At 39.3% G+C, this 23,949-nt stretch overlaps 1 protein-coding gene and 1 long non-coding RNA gene across 2 annotated transcripts in view; both read left to right on the forward strand.

The window, feature by feature from the left end:
• The window catches only part of LOC123657491 (epsin-1), a 41,263-nt gene extending 21,419 nt beyond the window's left edge, over window positions 1-19,844 (forward strand). The window contains exons 3-9 of the mRNA XM_045593033.1: window positions 5,010-5,301; window positions 6,919-7,103; window positions 7,795-7,991; window positions 9,811-10,012; window positions 18,029-18,121; window positions 18,543-18,666; window positions 19,387-19,844. Coding sequence (XP_045448989.1) covers window positions 5,010-5,301; window positions 6,919-7,103; window positions 7,795-7,991; window positions 9,811-10,012; window positions 18,029-18,121; window positions 18,543-18,666; window positions 19,387-19,844 — 1,551 coding nt within the window. The remainder of the gene's footprint in view (window positions 1-5,009; window positions 5,302-6,918; window positions 7,104-7,794; window positions 7,992-9,810; window positions 10,013-18,028; window positions 18,122-18,542; window positions 18,667-19,386) is intronic.
• A 171-nt stretch (window positions 19,845-20,015) lies between these two features.
• On the forward strand, window positions 20,016-21,797 carry LOC123657351. Its single transcript, XR_006743693.1, has 2 exons — window positions 20,016-20,277; window positions 20,479-21,797. It is a non-coding gene; the product is annotated as an uncharacterized LOC123657351 (long non-coding RNA).
• Window positions 21,798-23,949: the final 2,152 nt, after the last annotated feature.

Consider the following 23,949-nt stretch of genomic DNA (forward strand, 5'->3'; position numbering starts at 1 on the left):
TATAATTTTATCTACTTGATACCATCTTAACAGATAGCTTTAACAGAAACCCGGTAAAGCAGGCTCTAAAATTAAAATAAATAATCGTCATTAATGAATTAAAGAGTGATGTTAACGCTATAACGCAAATGTAAAAATCATATGACCTCACCGAACAGCCTTGTACAGATTTAGAAAAATTAAAGAAACCTTAAGGTGATTTTTGTACTAATGGAGTGATTTAGCTAAATCACAGATGTGTTATGTGTACACGTTTTGATGTGAAATTTCGACATTTCCTCGAAGTATACTATGACAACAGACATCGTGCGTTATTATGAATAGAATTTTAAGAACAAAAGTAATTTTTTTTTCCATGAAACAAACCTCAGGAATGTATATGTTTACAAATGTAAATTCGCTTTTTTATTTCGTCAAAAATATTAAATTATTCCGTATCGGGGGATGGCTTGATACACTTTGGAAAGCTTTAAGCAATTAGCATACATGCGGACATTTATTACTGATTAACTAAATATTGTTTTATTATGTGTAACGTATATGTTCATGACTTAATTTGACAGTACTATTTTCGTTCAAATTTAAATAAATATTTTTGACACTAAAAATTAATTATTATGTTATTTATAATTTAAAATCACAAAAATTAATTCTGACCTCGAATCATAAATGTTTTATTTTCAAATTTAGAACAGTTTTAACAAAATAATGTGTAACTAAACCGGTACTATAATTTAAGGCATCTATAAATACGTAGATATATAATTCTCGGTACGAGATTAAAACAGGAAGCCGTTCAAAATTCCTCGAATTACCTTTAATTACAGACGAGACATTAACGCTTACATTTCGTTTTTCTCCCTAATTCTGTTACTGTAAATATTTTGTGCAAGCATATTTTAGTAATACAGTTGAAACATTGTATGGACGCAGTAATTTTAGCTACTATGACTTACATTAATCTAATTAGTCTTTAACGTGTTTATTTAATAAATAAATGAATGAATCAGGCTGTAATCATTACATTGCTGGCATCCTCTTCACCATATTAGAGAAGTATCGAACCTTAATACAACAACGCTACACGACAGCGTTGGCTAATAATTTCCCTACTAAGAATAGCGATTGCAATAAAGTGTCTGATAGCAACTGGTGTTGATAATTTTACGTGATCTTAACGCTGTAGGGAGTTCCTCAAGGACATATTCAGAACAAAAAAAATGCGTGTGAGCAATGCACCCACGACAGGAAGTGAAACTTAAAAAATCGTACGAAGGTAGGCCGTTACCGTTTGTTCTGTCGACGATGATCAAAAATGTAAGCGCCATGCATAACGCGTCGCATACTGGTTTTAAGTAGTAACGTATTATATCTCATTCTATCCTATATATTTACGTGACGCATTTTCGTTTCATCGTGTTTCAAATCACCACGATTCTAAAGAAATTTCACATTTTAAAGCGTATCTGTCCCGAGCGAGGATTGCTGCCTCATAAGTCTTGAATACCTAGTTTATAGTGGATGAGTGATAAAAGTAACTAATATTTTTTATTGCGCAACAATTTGATTGATAACGAAAGAGCTCTTCGTGCATAGGTAATGCCAATGTTAGAGAGAATCGATGACTGATAACATTGATAACTCGTGAGTTCGTGACTCATCTAGCGTTTATGCTAACATATACGTCATGCTGATTTTAATGTGTTTGTATATATATTTTTTAAACAGCTCAGTTAATGGTTTTGCTATGTTTTCCTGTTTAAAGGGAAAACTAGTTTCAATTTTATAGTTGTGCCAATTAATGATAATTCCAACCTCAAATGATATAGTGAGGTCATACATTAGTAGGAAAAAAAATTAGTAGTGAGTAGGAAATTATTAGGAATTTTAGGAAGAAAAGTGTCAGAAAAAATATGAGAGGAGTTTAGGACAGTTAAAAATGATCGATCATTAATTGTCGTCAAGACATATTGCCATTAGTTTGCCTTGAAGATATCCCTATTGTTATTAGTGATGAAGCCTCTCCGTGTACTGTTCATCTTTTTATTTTATTTTTATTATTTTGATGTGGGTGTATATTTGTGTGTAATAAAAACATGTAGCAATAAATGGCCTCACACAATGAAAACCATGATAAGTGGACTATTCGAAGGCTAAAATAATCAAATTAAAAATAAAACTTTATTCAAATAGGCATCAAAAGCACATTTGAATCGTCACTTTAGACATTAATATTTTACAGTTAGTCTTAATTTTTAGTCTGCATAATAATCTTAATATATATAAATCTCGTGTCACAATGTTTGTCCTCAATGGACTCCTAAACCACTTAACCGATTATAATAAAATTCGCACACCATGTGCAGTTCGATCCAACTTGAAAGATAGGCTATATTTTATTTTTATATATTAATTATTATATTTAAGAAAAAAATAAAGAAGGCGGTACAAAGTTCGCCAGGTCAGCTAGTCAAATTATAGATCTTTATTATAATCACGTATTAAAGGGCGCATAAAATTGATAGAAAAAATAAAACATTCTACATTCCACGTTTAAGTTACACACAAAAAATCAGTCAAGTAGGAAATAGTTTAAGTACAAGGTTTACGAATCAAATTAAACCATTGCTAATTTTGACGATTGATAGATTATGATATTGATATATTATATAGTATGTGGTTTAATATAGGTATTATATCTACTCTAAATATTTACATAATACGAAGAAATGTTTGATAGACGTTAAGCAATTTCTGTAATGATCGTAATTAAACTTGGCACATACATTAACATAGGAACAGATGCCCGTGTGTATACGTTATGAGCTTCAGTTTGTAATATCCCACTACTGGGCATAGGCCTCTTTCCCCATGTAGGAAAAGGATCAGAGCTTAATCCACCATGCTGCTCCAATGCGGGTTGGCGGCTTCAACCTATTATATTGTTTTAAAAGACCTCCAATGCGGGTTGGCGGATATATTCCCTACTATGAGTAACGATCGCTATCAGGTGTACATAATAACCACCAGGACCGACGGCTTAACGTGCTCTCTGAGGCACGGTGGGGAGACCCACAAGGACTGCACAATTATATATACATAGGATATCTAGATAAATGCGTAGGATACCTTTTATTCCAACATTCTCACGATCGCATCGCATCCACTGCAAATCGCGAAGCGCAGCTAGAACATACAATGTCCAATAATTTCTCAGTACGGAAGCGACTTACATCCTCAACGCTAGCTGAATTTTAATAAATATCGAAACATTTTAAAAGTCAAAACACGTGAAGTATATCCTCGGATGTCGATTTATATTCCGGTCCGAATCGATTTAAACCGACAACGATTATTGGGTGTTTCGAAGCTTATATTTGACAATATGTGTCTTGTTAGTTAATGTATTAATTAATAATTGTTCATAAAAGTGTAAACCAACTTCTATACAATGAAGATAAAATGTTCCCAATTCGTTCAAAACAGTATTAAAAAAAAAAAAAAAATATCAAATTGACAATCCCTCTTCTACCTATTCTTATGTTGTTTTAAAATACATTTTATAGACCAGCTGATCACCTGCTCCGAAGCTTAGAATTGATAAAATTAAATAGGTTTATTAATTTTTGATAATTTAAAGTGTGGGTATCGATGTAAAAAAGTTTGAAAAACTGTGATCTAGTTTCTTATTTATTCGAATGTCATAGACGCCTAACAATTTATTTTGTATCATCATAATCATTCATTTTAATAATGTTATAAATTTGTAATTTTATAGTGATTATTATAAAAAGCGTAATAATGTATATTTCGTATTTTATACTTACTATAGCGACTATGATGATGAATAAATTTTTTTTTATCACTATTACAACGGTTATTGGTAAGATTGTCACAAAAATATACAAGTATCGTTAAATAATACACATTTACAGTTTTACATTACGTTTTATTATTTACATTGCAAATCGAACTCGGTAGATTTTATTTATTTATTCTTAAGTAGTTACTACTGGTATAAGTATAATTGCTATCTTACTAGGTTATTGTTATTTTTATCATCGACCCTAATTACAAGCTGAATGAACGTCATTTTATTTAACTTTCTAATTTAGTGGTGATTTAGAAAGTATAGTTCGACTTGGGAAAGGAAAGGATATTGTATAATAAATAACAATGCCTTCAAGCAGTGTAGTGTTAAGAGCTTCTGGGAGATTATGGGGTGGGTCGGCAACAAGTTTGCGATGCTTCTGGTATTGCAACCGTCTGTAAGTTACGGTAATCGCTTACCATAAGGTGAGCCGTACGCTTGTTTGACGATCTAGTTGTATAAAAAAATGTTAAAGTAAAGCAGCAACAATATCTGACAATATGTTCATTTCCGCAACTTATACTACGTTACGATGACAATGTCAACGTCAAACGTAATGTCAAGTATAAATGTTGTGCATTCAAAATAACCATCAATGAGACGGAAATTCGTGACGTGAGACGGAGGGTTCGACCTTGACGCTTGTCTAGAAATTTGTACGGGGCTCTTAATTTTTCCAAATGCAAATAGATTATACATATATTTAAAGATAATATTCTGAAAATTACAATTTACATAGCACTGAGTTTAAAATATTTCCCGAGAGTAGGTCTAAAAGTTGTAAAAATCATCACGTGATGAATGATCGACCCCTATGTCAAAAACACGGCATAAATACAGAAATAGATCAACTTCTCTGTGGTCTCTCATTGGTAAAAAAAAAAACTTGTTTTATTGAGCTAGTTTTACTTTAACTTTTAAATTATGAAAGTTAAAATTGATAATACTATAACTGTTATAGGGTGTTTTTACGTCTACTACACAAGCTCTCAAACTTTAATACCCCAAATAAAGTTTTAGTAAGCTTTAGTGTTCAAAAACCGTATGGGACCTTAATATGATAAAATAATCTATAAAAAATACTATTATGATAAAATTATATTTTCGTAATTTCATTATTCACATTCATAATTTCCAGGTAAAAGTGCGCGAGGCGACATCAAACGATCCATGGGGCCCATCAAGCACGCTTATGGCGGAGATCGCCGATCTCACGTACAACGTGATGGCGTTCACCGAAATAATGCAGATGATATGGAAGCGTCTCAACGACCACGGCAAGAATTGGAGACACGTTTACAAAGCCCTGGTGCTGATGGAGTATCTCATCAAGACGGGCAGTGAAAAGGTCGCGATGCAGTGTAAAGAAAATATATTCGCGATACACACGCTCAAGGACTTTCAGTACATGGAAGAGGGGAAGGATCAAGGTAATTTGAATTTGGTACACTTCATAATAACTGCCAGCGTGTAGTGGATTAAATTCTGAATCTTCTCCTACATGGAGGAGAGGCCTATGTCCAGTATTGGGACGTTACAGACCGAATGAATCACATCTATATCAAAATAAATGTTACATGTCTGTCGTTATGTTCATGCTAATTCTAAGCTCATTCTAAGTTATATTTTAAAAAATGTATACATATCTAATAAGCGTAATTATAATAACGACCTTAAGTCATTCAACATTCAAAATTACATCACTCAAATATTGACATTTTGATCTCGTAGTAGGTGCTAATTTTATCCTCGCCTTGGTACATACATAAAAAATTGAGTTTGGTAGTTCAATCGTTCATATAAAACATTCTATAATTCATTGTGGTTTCAATTAACAAAATTTTACATTTATCTACTAGAATTCAGTAACTGTTGTAATCATGGCTGGTTCTAGAAATCATTGTGATTTTATATAAGGGCACCGAAAGGATCTTGTTATATTTTGGGGAGAAAAAGTATCTAATGTAGTAGTAGCTCGCATTGACTCGAATCGCGCTGAATTTTGTCTAATTTAATTCAATAATTTCGCTATGAATCACGGCCAAGCTACAAAAATACAGACGACAAAAATTATAGTGAGCCTATATACTAAAAAACTTATTAAAATCTTTAAAGTGCCTTTCAATTGGATTTGTTACGTTATATTTATAAGTTTATTGTAAGTATAGATTGAATAACTTCGAACTTTTCAATAATAATGTTCCAACAACCAACAAACCAATGTTCTAACTGTTTTTTTATATACATTCGCTTCTACAGCTAATGGTATATTTTGATCGAATACTTATTTTTTATATATCTAGGTAGAAATAGCAATTTACTTATTCGGAACGATTTTGAAAATGAATGAAATCTTATTTATATATTTTTATTGTATATTATTTTGAAAAGTTTGAGCGGAAATAGCGTAGCTCAGAACAGAAAATCTATAGACCAGATGCATCGACAACAGATAGTTGAGATAAAATTTAGAAGGTAAAACAGATAAGAAGTGTAAAATAATAAGTGTTTCAAAATTTAAATCAAGTCAAGTTCTGACCACGGCCTTATATACAGGTCATGAAACTAAGCCCAATTTCAATGGTGAGAGATTAGTACGATAATGTCAAAACTTTTCGTTCGCGTCAACGCCGCTATACGTCACTGCTATCGCTGTGTACGGTCACGTTGTGCGGTGATGACGATTGACTGTAATTGCTTACATTGAGTGATGTTCAGTTGTAATTGATTATATTTTAACACACAATAGCGTTACGTGTGTTAGAAAAAGAGACAAAATGCTATTCTGTCTTCGTTGCACATCACACCCATCGATTGTCATGCACCTGGCGGCCGTAAACCATTAAGCCGATGTACCCCCACTACGGGAGTTGCACGGCCTGTGACCGTGGTTCTGGCGGATGATTTATTCAATTATTTAAGTACTACATATTTCTTTATTGTTTTTTTGTTACAAATCAGTGTGATTAGTTACAAAAGAACTAATGTTTATTCCTTTAGTATTGTCATAGGACATGCATTTATAATATTATAATCATCAAATACAGGTCTGAATGTCCGAGAAAAGGCGAAACAACTAGTGAATCTTCTAAAGGACGAAGAGCGTCTAAAGAACGAAAGGGCGAGGGCTTTGAAAGCGAAGCAAAGGTTCGCGCAAAGCGCCAGCGCCTTCGGTAGCGATGGAGCCCTCGACACACCCTCCAGCCCTACCTACCCTACGGTGAGTAACGAGGTATAATCCGTTTGAAGATTAGATAAATTAAAAAGAAAGATATGGGCTAAATACGTTCTAATCTCGTTATTGTTTTTGAATAACTTGTTTTTGAATTTAAGAGCTAAAATTCTTGAAAGTTTTTTAATTAGGGTATTGATATAGTTGATTAGTGCCCACGTAAGACTGTTCAAAAAATAAATCGCTCCTAGTTGAATTTACAAAATTCGCAACGTCTTTCTAAATATATATATTATATTTGTACCGCTTAATCGAAATATTTACTCGACTAAACGCTTACATCTATATAGTATTAAAATCTTTAGCTATATAAGTTCCATTGCCTTTCCTTGCCGGCCCAAAAGATTTTAGTTCAACAATGAGATAGCTACATGCTTCTATAGTTATATTACAACCCAATCAAATTAATATTACTGAATAACATTCGGGCCATAGCCTATCTGTAATAATAATTAATAAACGCCTTACACTCAGGCCAACACTAGGATTTACTCGTGTGTCGGGAGCTTGGGCACATACAATACAACATGTGCGTTTTTGTGACCGCTAACGCGTCATTAAAATCTAGTAATTTTTAAATTTTATCTTGAGTTTGCCACCGTAACGTATTGATTTAAAACTATAGATTGTCTAGACGTTCGATAAGTGTACCTTGTGGTAAAATAAACGTTTTTATTTAACTTAATTTCAGCTGAGCAATAGCGAACCAGCGGAGTGGTCAGGTCGAGACGCAGAGCTGGCGAGACCGCTCACTGCTGGGGAAGAAGAACTGCAGCTACAGCTGGCTCTAGCCATGTCAAGAGAGGAGGCAGAGAGAGAAGAGAGACGGAGGAGGTCTGACGATGTTCGCCTGCAGCTGGCTATTAGCCAGTCTCAGAACGATTTCCAGTAAGTTTTGCGTCAGTTTCCTTGATATTGGCGATATTTGGTGATTTGTGGACTTAAATGGACAAAATTTGGGCACTTATCAAAAATTGAGATTCTTAAGATACAAATAGACTGAAAACTTACTGGTTACCTATCTAGTGGTTGAATAGTGTTTTAATGAGTGTAGTTTAGATAGATTTACAGGGTCGGCAGCACTTTGGGAATATTAAGAGGGGCGACTAACGAACCCTATACGGTTACTAGAGTTCGAAGCAAGAGTCCTTTGCTTTCCTATTGTTGCTATAAATCCTAAAATTCCGAATAGTATACTACGTAGTTGGCTCCAATATTCCTTTCCCTAAAAAATTGTGAAAAAAAATAATTGTTTCTTCTCAATAAAAAAAAAAACGGCTTGCATTTACGTCGACAAATATTAAACAAACATTATAAGGCATAATTCAAAAAATATTCGTCAGTTGTCGCTGTAATTAGAATGGGACCACGTGACAAGCATTAGCTTTCGAAAAAAAAAAAACGAATTATCAATATTGGTGCACCCAATAAATAGTTATGCAGTTAACACTCATACAAAGTTGAATTGAGAAACTTCTCCAAAATCAAAAATAACTGTATTGAAATATGGCTTTAAAAGCACTTTTGATTATAATTTTTCAGCCAACCCTGCAGTCACCAACCCGCCTGCCTAGCGTGGTGACTATGGGCAAAACACATGAGTTCACGCCATTTTTGGCTCGATCTTGTGGAGGCCTATGTCCAGTAGTGGACTGCGATAGGCTGATGTGATAATAATTTTTTAAAAGTTAAGCTACCACCGATTCGGAATGTAGATTCTACAGAGAAGAATTGGCAAGAACTCCGCAGTTACTAGCAGTAGCTAGTTCTTTTGAAAGAACTCTTGTCTCTTGTCGCTTTGGCGCAGCGGTCATAGCACTGGCTGTTTCGCTGGCGGTCGCGGGTTCGATTCCCGCTCACGACAGACATTTGTGTCGGCCATATAGAGATGTTTGTCGTGGTCTGGGCGTTGTGCTTGTGTATTGTGTATGTTTCCGGACCCCCGACACAGGGCACATCCTATGCCGTTGAGTGTGAAGCATTTTAAGACAGTTAAAAATAGACAAAGTCCTATCCAAATATATATGGATTATTATCCTTACCAAAAAACAACCTATAACTCTAAAGTTCCTGTCTCTTAAACTCTCAGTATCCTAACTCCTAAATCCTACTACCGATCCTAGACTCGAACAATATCTACGTGCGCAAGCGCATCTCAACATCACAATAGATCAAAATATGGAACTATACCCAAGGTGCTGGTACTTCGGCTGTGTGGATTGCTTACAGAAAGTAATTGAGTTAGTGGTTCAATAAATAAATAGCTAGTTATATTAGTTGTTTTTGTAGTGATTCTTATGTGGATACAATATCATTATACCATCTTAAGAGATATCCCAAACTCGAATGAAGTGTTGAGTATCATTTCAATTGAAAACATCTAGGTTCGAACCATGCTACGTAGCGATTATTCACGTCAATTAGACATTTACCTGTAAATAGTCATGTCAGTTTAACATTCATCAAATCACGAGTCTTTTATTAAAATTTAAAACAATAATATCAAAGAGACAATATCAATATTAAAATATGGAAAAAAAAATCAAAACATGTACTAAGCCGATTATGATTTCCTTTTAAATAAGAAAGCCTATGCATCAAAAAATAAGCTATACAACATAATGACATAACTAGGAACAGAGCATAAATCATAATCATTTACTGTCTTGTTATAAAATCTTCACAAAGAAATAATTTGTAATTGCAGAACAACGGGTGTGGAAGCCAAGAAATCCGAGCAACAGTCCCATTTGTTAGACTTGCTGGATGTAAATCTATCCCCAGCCGCCCCTGCAGCTCCGGCCGCCACTGGAGTCCCTCTCGGAGGACCCCTTGGAGCCACCGGTGCACCCCTAGACCCATGGGGCTTACCATCACCACCAACCCATGCCCAACGACCACCGCCCCAGGTAATTAGCTTACATATATAATACAATACCAAGAAGATTTTATTTATTGTATTTTATTTTCTATTTTTTTTAGTTCAAATTTTGGTTGTCTGGTCTTTTTTTACATGGTTTATAAATCTGGATTTTTATTAAAGTAGTAGACAGATATACACTCAAACACATACACACTCCCCCACACAAACACACCGCTGCCACAACTGACACGAGTTGAACGAACTGTAACAGAGTTTTGTTCTATAGTCTTTACATTTGGACCTCGGTCCAGCTGCGGATAATATGGTAAGATTAATAAATATAATTATATTGTGTTCGGCTAAACTCATATAGAATATAAAATACGGAAGTAAATTAAAATCGACACAGTTTATTAGTCTACACATATTATTAATCAACTTTTTTATTTTATTTCATTTCAAATCGTTGTCCTTCATGAAAATTGTGGGCTATAAAAAAAACGTGCTATGATGTACATGCTTGGCTGTGTGCCTACGGTATTTTTTTTTTTTTTTTTTTTATAACGATATATATCCACGGGCTTATAATGCCCGTGCTCTTGTTATTCCAATTATTTGTTTGTTACTCTCGATAACTTGGCACCTACATATGCAACTTAGAGACTAATTAAACTAAGCTTAGTATCACTAATCCTACGTGAGTCCACCGACCAAAATTTAAAGTTATGCTATCTTAATTTACTTATATATATAATTACTACTATTTATTATTACTTTTTCCTTTTCTTCACTTTTATCTTACAATTGTCCAGGGGTAGAAGCTGTGTACATTTCTTGAAATTTTTGTATTTATACTGTTATTTTTATTATCTAAGTTTATATTTACACTTATATGCTAGTTATCATATATGTACACTTATTTCCTAGTTACCTTATATATACACTTATGGCCTACTGGCCTACTTACAATATACACTTAGCCTAGGTTACTGTTAGTAAGTTTTTTTTTTTTTTTCATTTTTTGTTTCTTTTTTATATATATTCTTATATATTTATCACCATATATGTATTTTTTTTTAAATTAATATTATATAATTAATCTTAATTAATTTGTTACACATGTTAAGTATAAATAATTTGTACACGTTATGTTATATGTAATTAATCCTATTTAATTTAGTAATTATTATTTATATTTATATAATTAATCGTATTTAATTTAGCACTTAGTACTTATGTTTATATACACACTATTTATTTATTCAACAAGTGTCTTCACACGTCAATAGTTTTCAACATGTCGAGCACACTCTCAGTGACGGCGGCATCTCTGTGATGAATCGCCATCTTGAGACTGTGCTCGAGTATTTTCTTATCCTCGGTCTCCGCTGCCCTCGCCACAAAGCGACCAATTGCGTCGTCACGGTCGTCGGTGTAATAGACACAGGTGTTGGTGTGTCTAGTCACCGCGACTACAGCGTGCGAAACGCTGTCGTGGATCCTGAGCCTCCTCGCCTTCGTCTGGAGGACAATGACGTCCTCGTAGGTCTGGCCCTGCGCCTCGTGGATGGTTAAGACGCGCGATCCCTCCCCGGATCCGTATCCCTGGTCAGTCAGCAACCTCTTCTCCTCTTGCGTAAAGACCAGGTATAAGGTTCGGTCTCTTCTTGCAGGAATACGCGCGCCCGTGAGGCTCTCCACTCGCAAAGATCGGATCTTTGGGCTTGAGCTGTATACGTCTTTATAAACTTCGCTGATGGCAAGGGCTACGTCTTTGGGATTTCGATGCGTGCATGACAACTCGCACGAGATGGTTGTTATCCGGGTTGGTCTACAGTACCGCATTTCGAACAGGTTGTCCCTGTCGATGTACGGCAGCTGGTTTATGTCTCCGATAAGGACTACCTTCTGAGCTCCCGATAGTCGGGCGGCCATTACTATGGCTCCGAAGTGGTTCATGAGGGCCTCGTCCACCGTTAGGCGGTTGATTTTTGAGCCCTCGTTGAACCCATTAACTAGAACGGAGGCCATAGTGCGCACCTTTTGCTTGGCTTTGTTGCCGTAGCGGTGCGCCAGTTTTTCTTTTAAGTCTTTGGCCGCCTCGACTGTGGTCGTAATCACGACCTCCGTGTCCTCATCGAAGTCCCCGACTATGCGAGTTGTCTTGCCGCATCCCGGTACCCCGTTTATCCACTCCAGTGATGGTAGTCCCCAGGGCACGGTCGGTAAGCCGTCCCGGTCGCCCGAGATGGTTTTCGCCATCCGTAGCATCCGGTCCCCCAGCATTACTTTCGTGCATCTGGCCACTACCACCACTGGGTCCCCTTCAGGTGTTTCGAAGGCTTGTGGCTCCTCGTCATTCCCCTCCGACTCGACTGCGCTCACGAAGCTTGCTGTGCTGTTATATGCTGCCATATACCTACCCGACATCTTGCCCTTGAGTATTTGTCGGGTTTCACTGTTGTATATGGCCGCTTCGGCTTCCTCGAGTTCCACCTCCAGTAATCTTTGGTGATCGTACTGGTAGGCCTGCATGATCTTTTTGCAGGTGGCCAGGCTTACCTCGCGGTTTGCCTTTATTATCGCCAGGAACTCGATTAGGGCGTTCTCCGCATGTTGTAGCGGTGTGGAGGCAGGTCGAAGTCTCGGCGGTGTTACATGTCCCATGTCGGCCTTAGTACGAGCGGCCGGTGACGCCTCCGGGTGCCTCGGACTATTGTCTCTGGTGAACCTGCTCAGCGCCGCCGATTGCCGCTCACCCTGTCCAGCCTTTTTGGGAGAGAGGTGATGCGGGAGCTTGCCTGGTTTTGGGGAGATGGTTGCGTGGATAAAGGTCGCCAATGGCATCGAGCTCGGCTTAGGTTCAGGTGTGGCCTTTGCCTTAATTCGCTCTACCTTCTGGGTCTCGATCCGTTGTTGTAGGCGCTCCGAGCCGCAGAGCGTGGACTCGTCGTCGGCCGGAGATGCAGGAGGTGTTGGTGTTATGGATTTCGGTCTTAGATATCCGAGATCCTCCCCCCTGTCTTCGTAGACTATGACCTCACTGTACTTGGAGGCCATTAGGCAACCGTACCTATCAGATACGTCACCTCTATCATATCCGACCCTCATCGAATCCACGCTAATTCTTTTGGGGATTCCACCGGGGGTCTCGCTCAACCGGCGTAGCCACACACTAGACTGCGTAAAGGGGGACGTCTCTCCCCACTCGAACAGCACGATGGATTTGTTATTCAAACGCACCAGACGGTAGGTCGAGTCGCCCTTCTGTTCTTGCGATAGCGCTGTGATTTTAGTGCGCTTTATACTTGTCTTTTGCGTGCTACCCTTTAACAGTAAAGCGAGCCCCGGCGAAATCGCCAGCCGATCGCGTCCTTCGGAACGACAGAAACTTATTCCCATCCTTTCTACTTCGCTGTCCATGAACAGAGCCACGCATCTGGTTTTAATTCCCACTACTTCGCTTCCGTTCCCTTCGCTAAGCGAGGATTGTGTCATCCCGCTGTGGGTCGGTTGCGGAGGTGCGTTTTGGTCGGCTCTATTCCTGAACAGTTTCTGCAGCGAGGAGGGCATGATCTTTGTTATTTGACCCAGAAGGGTGCGGCCAGGAGAAATCCGCGGAGCCGTTGAGCTGTTTCTCTGAGTGGCTTGTTGGACACAGTTTTGTTGTGTTTGTAGTTGTGCGTTGTGTGTTTGGGTGTGTGTTGCGTGGACGACGGTGTTAGCGCTCTGCGTGGGTATTACAGCAGGTGGTGGAGCGGTCGTGCTGTTCCTTTTTGCGGCTATATTGACGGCCTTTCTCGCGAATGTGAGGAAGGCAGTTCTGTTTTTTTCACTCTCCAGGATGGTATGGAGCGATGTCTGCTCAAGTTTGATCTGGAGTTTGAGTTCTAGATCTAACCTATCCTTACTGAATCTCGGGCAGTCCAGTATAACATGCAGAACTGTCTCCTCACAATTCGGATCGCAGATACATGAAGGACTGTCAGTGAGGTGGAATCTGTGGAGATACGCCGCAAATCCTCCGTGGCCGGTCAGAATTTTTGTGTCGACAGCTGTTGGTGCCGATTTCCTTACCAGCCTGCAAGCGGTCTTTACATCCGGTAGGAATATTTTCGTGACCGAGCCCGTCTCCGAAGAATTATATCTTTCCTGCCACATCCTGACAGTCTCTTCCCTGATCTGCCTTCTGACATACGAGATGGGTACTCTGTCGTAGTCAGGTGCCGTCTTTTTTGTTAAGGCCGCCTTTTTGGCCAACCCGTCCGCTCTCTCATTGCCCGGTGTTCCAACATGGGCCCTCAACCAAAAGAACCGCACTGTCTTATTCTCCTCCCGGAGCTGTCTGATTCGACTCTTCATTTCCAGGGCCAGAGGGTGAGTCACTGAGGGGCTCCTCAGCAGATCTAAAGATGACCTCGAGTCGCTCAAGATGTTAATGGAGCATGACTTTGAGGTTTTTGCCATGTCCACGGCTCTGAAGAGTGCGTACATCTCCGATTGAAAGACAGTGTTGTGCGGCTCTAACCGGAAAGTAGAGTATCTTACTTCCCTGCCTTGGTCCCAGCATGTGAGGGCGGCTCCTACTTTACCCTCTATTTTGCTTCCGTCGGTAAAGATGAAAGGCCCGACGATGTTGTGTTCTTCAAGGACTTCGGGGTTCAGATTCTCTAAGCGCTCGTACTCTGTTGTCATGAGTAGGGAAGGGTGGGGATTTTGCATTGGTCCCACCCTGCGCTCTAGCTCTCTTCCCGGTGGAAGAAGATCCGTGCTGTGACCTTTTTTGGTTTTGAATAGTATGGCCGCCTCTCGGACGCGAAGGTCTAACGGGAGCAAGCCAGTGAGGACTAGTGCCGATGTCAGAGACACCGTTCTGTACGCCCTGCACATTTTTTGTGCAAATCCTCTCTGCAGTGAGTCTAGCTGCTTTCTTATCGACAGTTTTTCTGCTGCAGGGGACCATACGCTCGCTGCGTACAGAACGATGGGCTCTATCACCGCCACATATATGATCCGTACGATCTCCCCATTCAGACCCCAACTCACTCTCGCCGCGCGCGCGAGCTGTTTATAGATGTCCGCCGCTTTTTTACACACGGCGGATACGTGCGCGTTGAAAGTGAGCTTCGAGTCCAAAATGAGCCCCAGCAGTTTTATTTCATCTACAAGCCTCAGTCGAGTGCCGGACATATGGATTATGGGGGTGTCGTATTTGAGTTTTTTAGTGAGCACCATCGCGTTGGTTTTGTGCGCGGCGAAGCTCAGCTTGTTACGTATACCCCACTCTTGTACGGCCGCTAAGGTGGTTTCGGCTGAGGTCTGTAGGTTGCTGGTTTTTTGGCTGGAGAAAACGAGGACAACGTCGTCCGCAAAGGCCTGGCAGTATACCCCCATCGCGCTGATCTCTCTCAGAAGCGAATCCAGTATGAGGTTCCAGAAGGTCGGCCCGCCAATGGATCCTTGGACACAACCCTTCGTGGTCTCCTTTTCACTGGTCGCTCTGGCGTAATTTACGATGACCTTTCGGTCCTGGAGGTATGAGGCGACCATAGCGTATAGGTTTCTCGGGCAATGCTTGTCCACTAGCTGTTTTTTGAGAGCCGGCCACCATGCATTGTCGAAAGCGCCCTCTATGTCAAGCGATACCAGAAGTACTATCTTCTTGGACTTAATTTCCTGCCTGATATGCTCGACGAGATCGTAGAGGGCGTCTTCCGTTCCCCTCTGTGGCATGAATCCGTACTGGCTTCGGTGCAGCGTGGGGAAGAGTCTCCACTGAAGTCTACCTATAAGCATTTTCTCAACTGTCTTTCCTAGGATTGACAGGAGTCCTATAGGTCTATAGGACTTCGGGTGGGTGTAGTCCTCTTTGGCTGGTTTGCGGAGGATGCGTACGTGGGCGACTTTCCACAGCTTGGGGAAGTGGGACAGCGATAGGCATTTGTTCGCCAACGCTAGGAATAATTCCCTGTTGCAGTTTATTGCCGCCGCGCATATATCCGACGTTAACCCGTCTGGGCCTGGAGCTTTTTTGGGATTTTGGCTCAAAAGAACCTGTTCCAGCTCCGCGGCCGTAAACGGCGGGTCGTCATCGGACAGATCTTCTAACTCCGCGGGAGTTCTGCCTTCTACGGCCTCTCGGATCTGTTTGTGATGGGCGGTTTCGGTCTCTACAGAGTCATCAGGGTAGAACGTTTTTGCTAGGAGTTTTGCCGACTGTTCTGGTGACAGTGTTTCGCCTGATTCGTTCCTTAGCAATGCGTCCTCGTGTCTACGAGAGGTCTTCCTGATGACTCTGTAGATACCGTCCCACACGCTTTCGCGGTCCTGTGCCGTGCAGAACTCTTTCCAGCTCTGAGTGGCTGCTTTGTCTGCCGCTTGTTTATATTTTTCCTTGGCCCGTACGTATTCTTCGATGACGCCAGCCCTTCTGCAGGGTGCAGCATTTCTGATGCGACGTTTGGCTCTTAGTTGTTCCCTTTTCAGGGAATCTAGCTCTTCCGACCACCAGGGCGGTCGGGGGTCGCCTTTCCATGGTTTTATCTTCGGGATGGTACTCTCGCATGTGCGGTGAATAATCGCGACGTATTTTGCGATTATGCCATCGAGATCGTCCTTGTTCGAGACATTTCGGACGGCTTCCAGAGTGATGCTTTCTTCCGCGAGGCCGGTTGTTAGGGTAGCGGAGAAATCTGTCCATCGCGCCTTTTTGGTGTTGTATCTACGCGTCGAGATTGGGTCCAATGGTTTCAAGGGCCCCTCAGTGCGCAGACTAAAAGTAATGGCGTTGTGATCAGATGTGATCAGATTTCGTTCCACTCGCCAGGTTTCCAGTCTCGCGAGAAGAGATTGACTGGTTAGTTGCCTACGGTATTAAAGAATATAGCCACCCCATCTCTTCCCGTGGGTGTCGTAAGAGGCGACTAAGGGATAACACAGTTCCGCTACCACCTTGGAAAAACCAATCGGTGACAGGATAACCATCCAACTGCTGGCTTTGAAATACTTAGGCCGAAGACGGGCAGTAGCGTCTTCGGTGCGACAAAGCCAGCCCTGCGGTCACCAACCCGCCTGCCCAGCGTGGTGACTATGGGCACACACATGAGTTCGCGCCATTTTTGGCGTGAACTTGTGGAGGCCTATGTCCAGCACTGGACTGCAATAGGCTGAAATGATGATGAATGATGATGTACACATATGGAGAAATTGCCGCAAATATTACTGTTGTATATCCTATCATATAATCTGTTATAATATGTCTATGACTAATTATTGTCTATTGTCTATGTCCTTTCCAAATAATGAAGTTATATAAAGTCAATCAAGAATATTTTTTAGCCATCTCATCATAAAACGTGGTGTCAGAAGTGGGATACTAAATTTCTAATTATCTATGTAGCGAGAGTGTGAATTTTGCTTCTTTTCTTTAAATTAGGCGTCGATTTAGATCATCAGATTCTCATCAGCTAGAATCTTCATCTCATGTCTTACTGAGAAGGACAGTAGGCCTGACCCTTGTTTTTGTATACAAAATAGCTCGGAATAATATTTTATAACTCAGCTTCGCTCTGAGATTGTATTCACGGTAGCTTCCTAGTACCGTTAATCAATAATAATATTGATCTGTATCGGAAGCATCTGTCAATCTTTAAAGAAAATCAAATAGAAACTGACTGAAATATGCATCCTTAAAAGTTTAAAAATTACTTATACAAATTTTCGTCCAAACTTGAATTCTTAAATTCATGATTTATGAAAATATGGAAACAGGCAACTTTTAATTGATATCAAGTCTTAATACTAAATGTCGATGCTTCTAAAATCTCCAGAGTACCATTCATAGTATATCCATCCAGAAAACTCCTTTTTTTAAGACTTTCCTTAAATCCTTTCTAAGCTGACATCTACTCAAAATAATATAATCATAATCAACATTGCTATATCGTGTAATTTTCATACTTTTGTGATAGTCACTAGTCAATTGACTGGTCACTAGTGAGAAGTGATCAACGACAGAGTGATCTATTGCTTAAATATTTTATGGTCATTATCTTTCCTTCAGGATACATCTCCAGATGCGTGGTCTTCGGTAACCAGTCCGGCACGAGACCCCTGGGCTCCTGCTGCTGCTCCCCTGGCCGACCCCTGGGCACCTGTTTCCCAGGTATTTTATCTCTACTAATCTAAACCATGGTGCTGGGATACTTAACTATGAGCCATAAATGTCAACAAAGATGAATCCATGATAGACTGGTTCAAATTCAGGGTATTATCACCTTAGACTTGTGGTATTTTTTGTACCACTGATATTACAAACGACGGTCTTCATTGTGGTAAGTGGTTACAGTAACACATGAATGTCTGCAATACCGGGAGCATCATAAATACGTTGTGGACTCTACCCCTGATTTTTGTTACGAGCTCTGCCGGCTGCCTTACACTTCTCGAGAACATCGTGGCAATCATCTTCTGTAAGGTCAATTCACTTTCAATGTTGGATTGCTCGAAATTTTTAAACAAGATTTTGCTTCCTGTACTGTTTCCAACCTGTAATTTCGATTCGTCTTATTTAACAGGTGCAAAGCAAATCTCCATTGTCGCTGCTATCATCGCCTTCGTCTTCTGAGCTGGAACAGTTCGACGCCTTGTCCCAACGTCAGAAGGCCCCCGAGTCGGACCCATTCGACCTGTCCGCCTTAGGTAACCTATCTGTCTTTTAAAATTGAATTCAAAACTCGTAATGATGTGTATAACTTGGGTTTGCCAATGACTATTATATATATTTTTATACAATTAGGTCGGCAAAGAAGCGTACAGCTCCCTCATTGTTAGCGACCGTAGCTTATAGACGTCTGCAATGCCAGAAGCATCGCAAGCGCGTTGCCGACACTATCCCCGATTCCCCTAGGAGCTCTGGTCACCTTACTCACCAACAGGAACACTGCTTGAAAGCAGTATTGTTTAGCTGTGATCTTCTGTAAGGTCGAGGTACTATCCCAGTCGGGCTGCTCCAGATTTTGAGCAGGAAATTTCTTGCTGTGCCCTTTTCAGTTATAAAATCAAAATGAAAAATAACATTCTTCAAATAGGCCCCATGAGCGCTTTCGAATAGTCATTTTACAAAGTAAAACTTTAAAGTGTCTACGATTTTATTTTTGTGTTACCCACACATTAGGAATTCTAAACATTTTTGAATATCATATCAAAAATTGAATCAATTTTTGATATGATATTCAAAAACATTAAAGTGATTCTCATTTTGGTAAAAGTAAAGCTACCACCGTTACATTACACGGTAATGTAACTAGAGGTGAGCAAAGAAAGTAGGTTCGCTCCTCTAACACCAACTTACTGTTAATCTTTAAAAATTGAAGTAAATAGTATAAATATCTCAACCACGACGTACACGATGACTCGTAGGCGACGAGCTGGCCCCGAAGCCGGCGTCCCCGAGCGCGGCGGGCGGCGTGAAGAAGTCCCCGTCCACGTTCCTGGGGGAGAACTCGTCGCTGGTGAACCTGGAGCGCCTGCTGCAGCCCGCCGCGCCCGAGCCGCCCGCGCCCAACCCCTTCGCGCACGAGCGCGCGCCGCCGCCCGTGCGTACACTAACCCACTACCCGACCGAGCCCCACAAACCCACCGATCCCCACTTCCCCACCGAGCCCCACTACCACACCGAGCCTCACTACCCCACCGAGCCCCACTACCACACCGAGATCCACTACCACACAGAGACCCACTACCACACAGATCCCCACTACCACACAGAGCCCCACTACCACACAGAGCCCGCACTACCACACCGAGGCCCACTTCGCTGCCGAGCACCACTACCCCGCACTGAACCTCATTATCCCGACCGCCTTCCGTACCTATAGTGACCACTACCCGCCGCCCCCACCCAACGACTCCAATAAAATCATATTAAGTTTATTGCGTGTTCCTATTCCCATATATTAAAATGTTATCAGCAGTATAATTAATAATTTTATAAAATTTCAGGTTAAGCTGTCGATCAACGAAATCAAGCAACAACAGATGGGTCTCAACACGGGGCTTCCGTTCCCGAGTGCGTCGCCCGCTTTTGGGGCCCCCCTGGGCGCGCCGCTCGCGGCCCCGGCTGGTATCCCTGGGGCTCCAGTGGGCATGGTGGGTGCCTCAGTGGGCATGGCTGGGGCACCGATGGGTATGCCGGGGGTCCCGGCCACCACAGCGGCCGCAGCGGACCCCTGGGCGCCGGCACGAGCCTCGTCCCCCTGGTCGCCCCCCGCCACTAGGCATACTCCAAACCCCTTCCTATCCTAGCCACAGGTAAGAAACTTAAATATATAACGTTTTTTGTGCATTTCTATTCAATTTTTACATTATTTATTTACAATTATTATTGTTTACTTATTTTTACTGTTATTTTACATTCTAAGTTTTTTACTTTTAAATTTATAAATTAATCCTTTTCTATAATTGTTGTACATTACTGTGTGCAATAAAAGATAAATATTATTTTATTTACAGAGAAGCTGTCAGTAGGCAGGGCCGCACCCGTGCTTGAACGTACCGCTCGGTACGAGACCGGTGGTAAAACAGACCCACGAGTTCGTGAATACAAACAATTACTAAATTAAACCTCACAGCAATAAGACAAATAATTAATGTATAAATCGACCAATTAACATAAGCTCCGTGTTTATGTGTAATAAGAAACACCTCTACAAAAACATTCGTCCTTCAAACCGCTCGTGTAGCCATCGGTCGTTTAATTATAATTAGATCCTATCTAAATACTTCGATCAATTCATTTACGTCAATGGATTACTATTACACTATACATTGAACTGTCAATATTTTTGAATCACACGATAAAATTAGTAAACGTCAACATGACAGTTTTCTACATAGTGTAGTCTCGTCTTTATTTAGAAAAAAATATATATATATTGACAAGATTGTTTATCTGTAATGTTTTTTTTTTTTTTTTTTTTTTTATAATTCTTGTGAATGTATTTAAATTTAGAATGGAAAATAACGTGAAAACTATTGTGGTGATAGGTTTTAAATTAAGAATATCAGGATACAGTATATAATAAACTAGACTGGGTACCGCTGTCGCGTAGACTGGACGTGTTCAGAAACGGTACAGATTAAAAATACTAATTTCTTTAAAAATAACAGCACGCTAATATTTTTCATCTATGTTTGTAATTAATTAATAAACTTTATATTACAATGAGGTGCTAATGAGCAGAACATACCTAAAAAAATAATAACAGTATTAATATTTTAAAGGGAATTTGTAAAACGGTTTCTGAACGCGATTATAGTAGCATAGAATAGTGTCAGTGGTCCGTTGTCAGTATTCCAGCCAGGATTAATTAACACCAATAGGAATAATTTATTATCTGTAGCCGTAAACGGTTTTGGAGGGAATACTTTCAACGTACTGAAAAACGGTTGTTTAAGGAATTAATATAGAATTATGTAAAAGGAACTTCGTGATGTGGTTATTATGCTTAAATTTAAAAAAGTGTTTTGTCCTTATTAAATCCTTTTCCTAGATAGAGAAAGACCTATGCCAAGCAGTGAGACGTAACAAAACATTGTCTGTTATATCTGTTAATATGTCATTTAGGACAGTTTTATTAATCATTACTTTTAAAAAATATGTATTGTATCATATTTGTTACAATACAAAATCAATTGTATTTCAATTTGTACTATATGTAGGTATGTTGTATTACGTTAGGTTGACTAAACCTAGAATCGATTTTTAAAAGTTTTTTTTATCACTTTCCAATACTTTTTAGTCAAATTAATAAAGCTTACTTTTTTGACAATGTGACTAAACTCTTTTTGTTATAAATATATAATTTTAAATTATTTTTATTGTGTTAATCATGTAAAGATTATATAGAATTAAAAAAAGCTAATCAAGTGGACTTCTAACGCACTTTTAAATTGTCAAGAGATTTACAACAAAAAGGCCTCTTAACTGCTACATAATCATTATAAATTAATTTTACATTTCGATTACTAGTTCTCTCATAAATCACGGCGTATTCATTTTCTATTTTTAACTATTTATATGGAAAGTTTTTAAACTAAATTTAATGATTTCAAATTTAAAGAAAAATGTTCAAAATTATAATATTAATGTAGATATCATAATAACTGCATTACGAGTTTCCGGTCCACGATCACGGGCTACGCGTGGAATGCAAATCGTGCCTTAGATTAAATTGTATTGTATGACGGGAACTCGCTCCGTGCTGGGAGCTTAGGAATTACAAAGATAGATAGATAAAAACTATTACATTCATTACGAAGAATAATAAGGAAATACAAAACTTACTAAACGTGTGGAGAATTTACGCGTTTATCCTTATTGTTCTCTATATAACTCCGACTTAATACTAGATACCCTCTTGGGGATGGTCGGGGTTAGGGTCCGCAACCCCCTTGCAATGATTCTGGTGTTGCAGGCGTCTAGTATTTATATCGTCGGTTATAGTACAACAATGCCTACAAGGGGCTATATAAATTTATTAAAAATTTCTAAATACAATTTCATTAGAACATATTTGAATTTTTTTATAAATGTGTCTGGTGTCGATACTATCGATAATGATAAAATTTCACTAGCACGTGTTTGAATATTTTATTAGTGTCTGGTATTGATAGGTTGAAACGATCGATAATGATGTCTATATACATTATTTTGGTGTGATAACGTCTTATAAATCGATGAACACCGGCTGCACGTACGACAAAGTGTCACGTTCCGACTGAGCATGAGCGTGAAGCGAGAGGCACGATCGCCTCAAGCTTTGACTTGTGACACATTTATCTCTGACATCGTGACATCAGAGCTAGCAGTTCAAAATAATTCAGTGATAATAATCAAATTCAATTTATAAAAATATGCTATTTTTCATCAATGTATCTTTATAACGTTATCAAGTTAAACTATCGTCCGTAAACCGACTTTATATACAACCAATTTTTTTTTTCTGTATTTAGGTGTGTGTAAAGCCATAGAACAACTAACATACAAAAAAATAATTTAAGCATCTCACATCCCAGCACAGAGCTGTCCCCGCGAATTTAACGTTACTATTAAATAAGCCGATAGTTCAGCTACCAGGAATAAGACAGGCTATATGGACAGGATTTGTTGAACAAAAACATTTCAAAAATACAAAAAAATAATCAAAACCTAGTGACTTTTTTTGTTAATACCCTGTCTGTTAGTCTTAAAATTACGCGCAGTTCGAACTTATAAAATCAAATGGGAAAAATTGATTGTTATGTTTGACTAGAGAACGTTTGATATGTAACAAGGTATAAAATTAAGTATAATTTCTTGTAAATTGATTAAAAAAAATCGTGTTGTGTATGAGATCATTTTGTGAATATGTTATGTAGGAATGTCGTGTTGTTTGTTCTGCGCGCAGCTCAAGCCGCTCGTCCATTTTGTAGAACTTGCCTTAACAACGATTATAGCATACACCTTATATTGAAAATACATAATTGTACTGTAACTCTGCCCCAGTCATTTGTAAAATACCTAGTAATGTCATTTGGTTTTCTATATTATACACGTATCATTAATTCGGATGCTACCAAGCTGTCGGTACACGTGTGTGTAACCTTTTTTTAGGACTTTTTGTTTTTTTACGGAACAATTGACAGGGCCGAGGCGAGTTCATGACTAATATGTCCAAATCCGCTTTATTACGTGTGTGCGTACAAAATATTCCATTTCTGAAGATCACTGAGAATTGCTAACTATATTTTGGTGATCACAAGTGTGTCTATGGTAGGTGTGTTGCCAGACCTAATTGTGTCGATGATGTTGCTATTCTTATATTTAACTTATGGGATTTCTCACACTGGCAACACGTGACTAATGTTTTTTTTTTTGCTTCATTATTTTAACAAGCGATTTATTGGTTATTTGTATATCAATTTTAAATTTATGTAGATAAA

Source organism: Melitaea cinxia, chromosome 10 (genome assembly GCF_905220565.1).
Source record: "Melitaea cinxia chromosome 10, ilMelCinx1.1, whole genome shotgun sequence".
NCBI lineage: Eukaryota > Metazoa > Arthropoda > Insecta > Lepidoptera > Nymphalidae > Melitaea > Melitaea cinxia.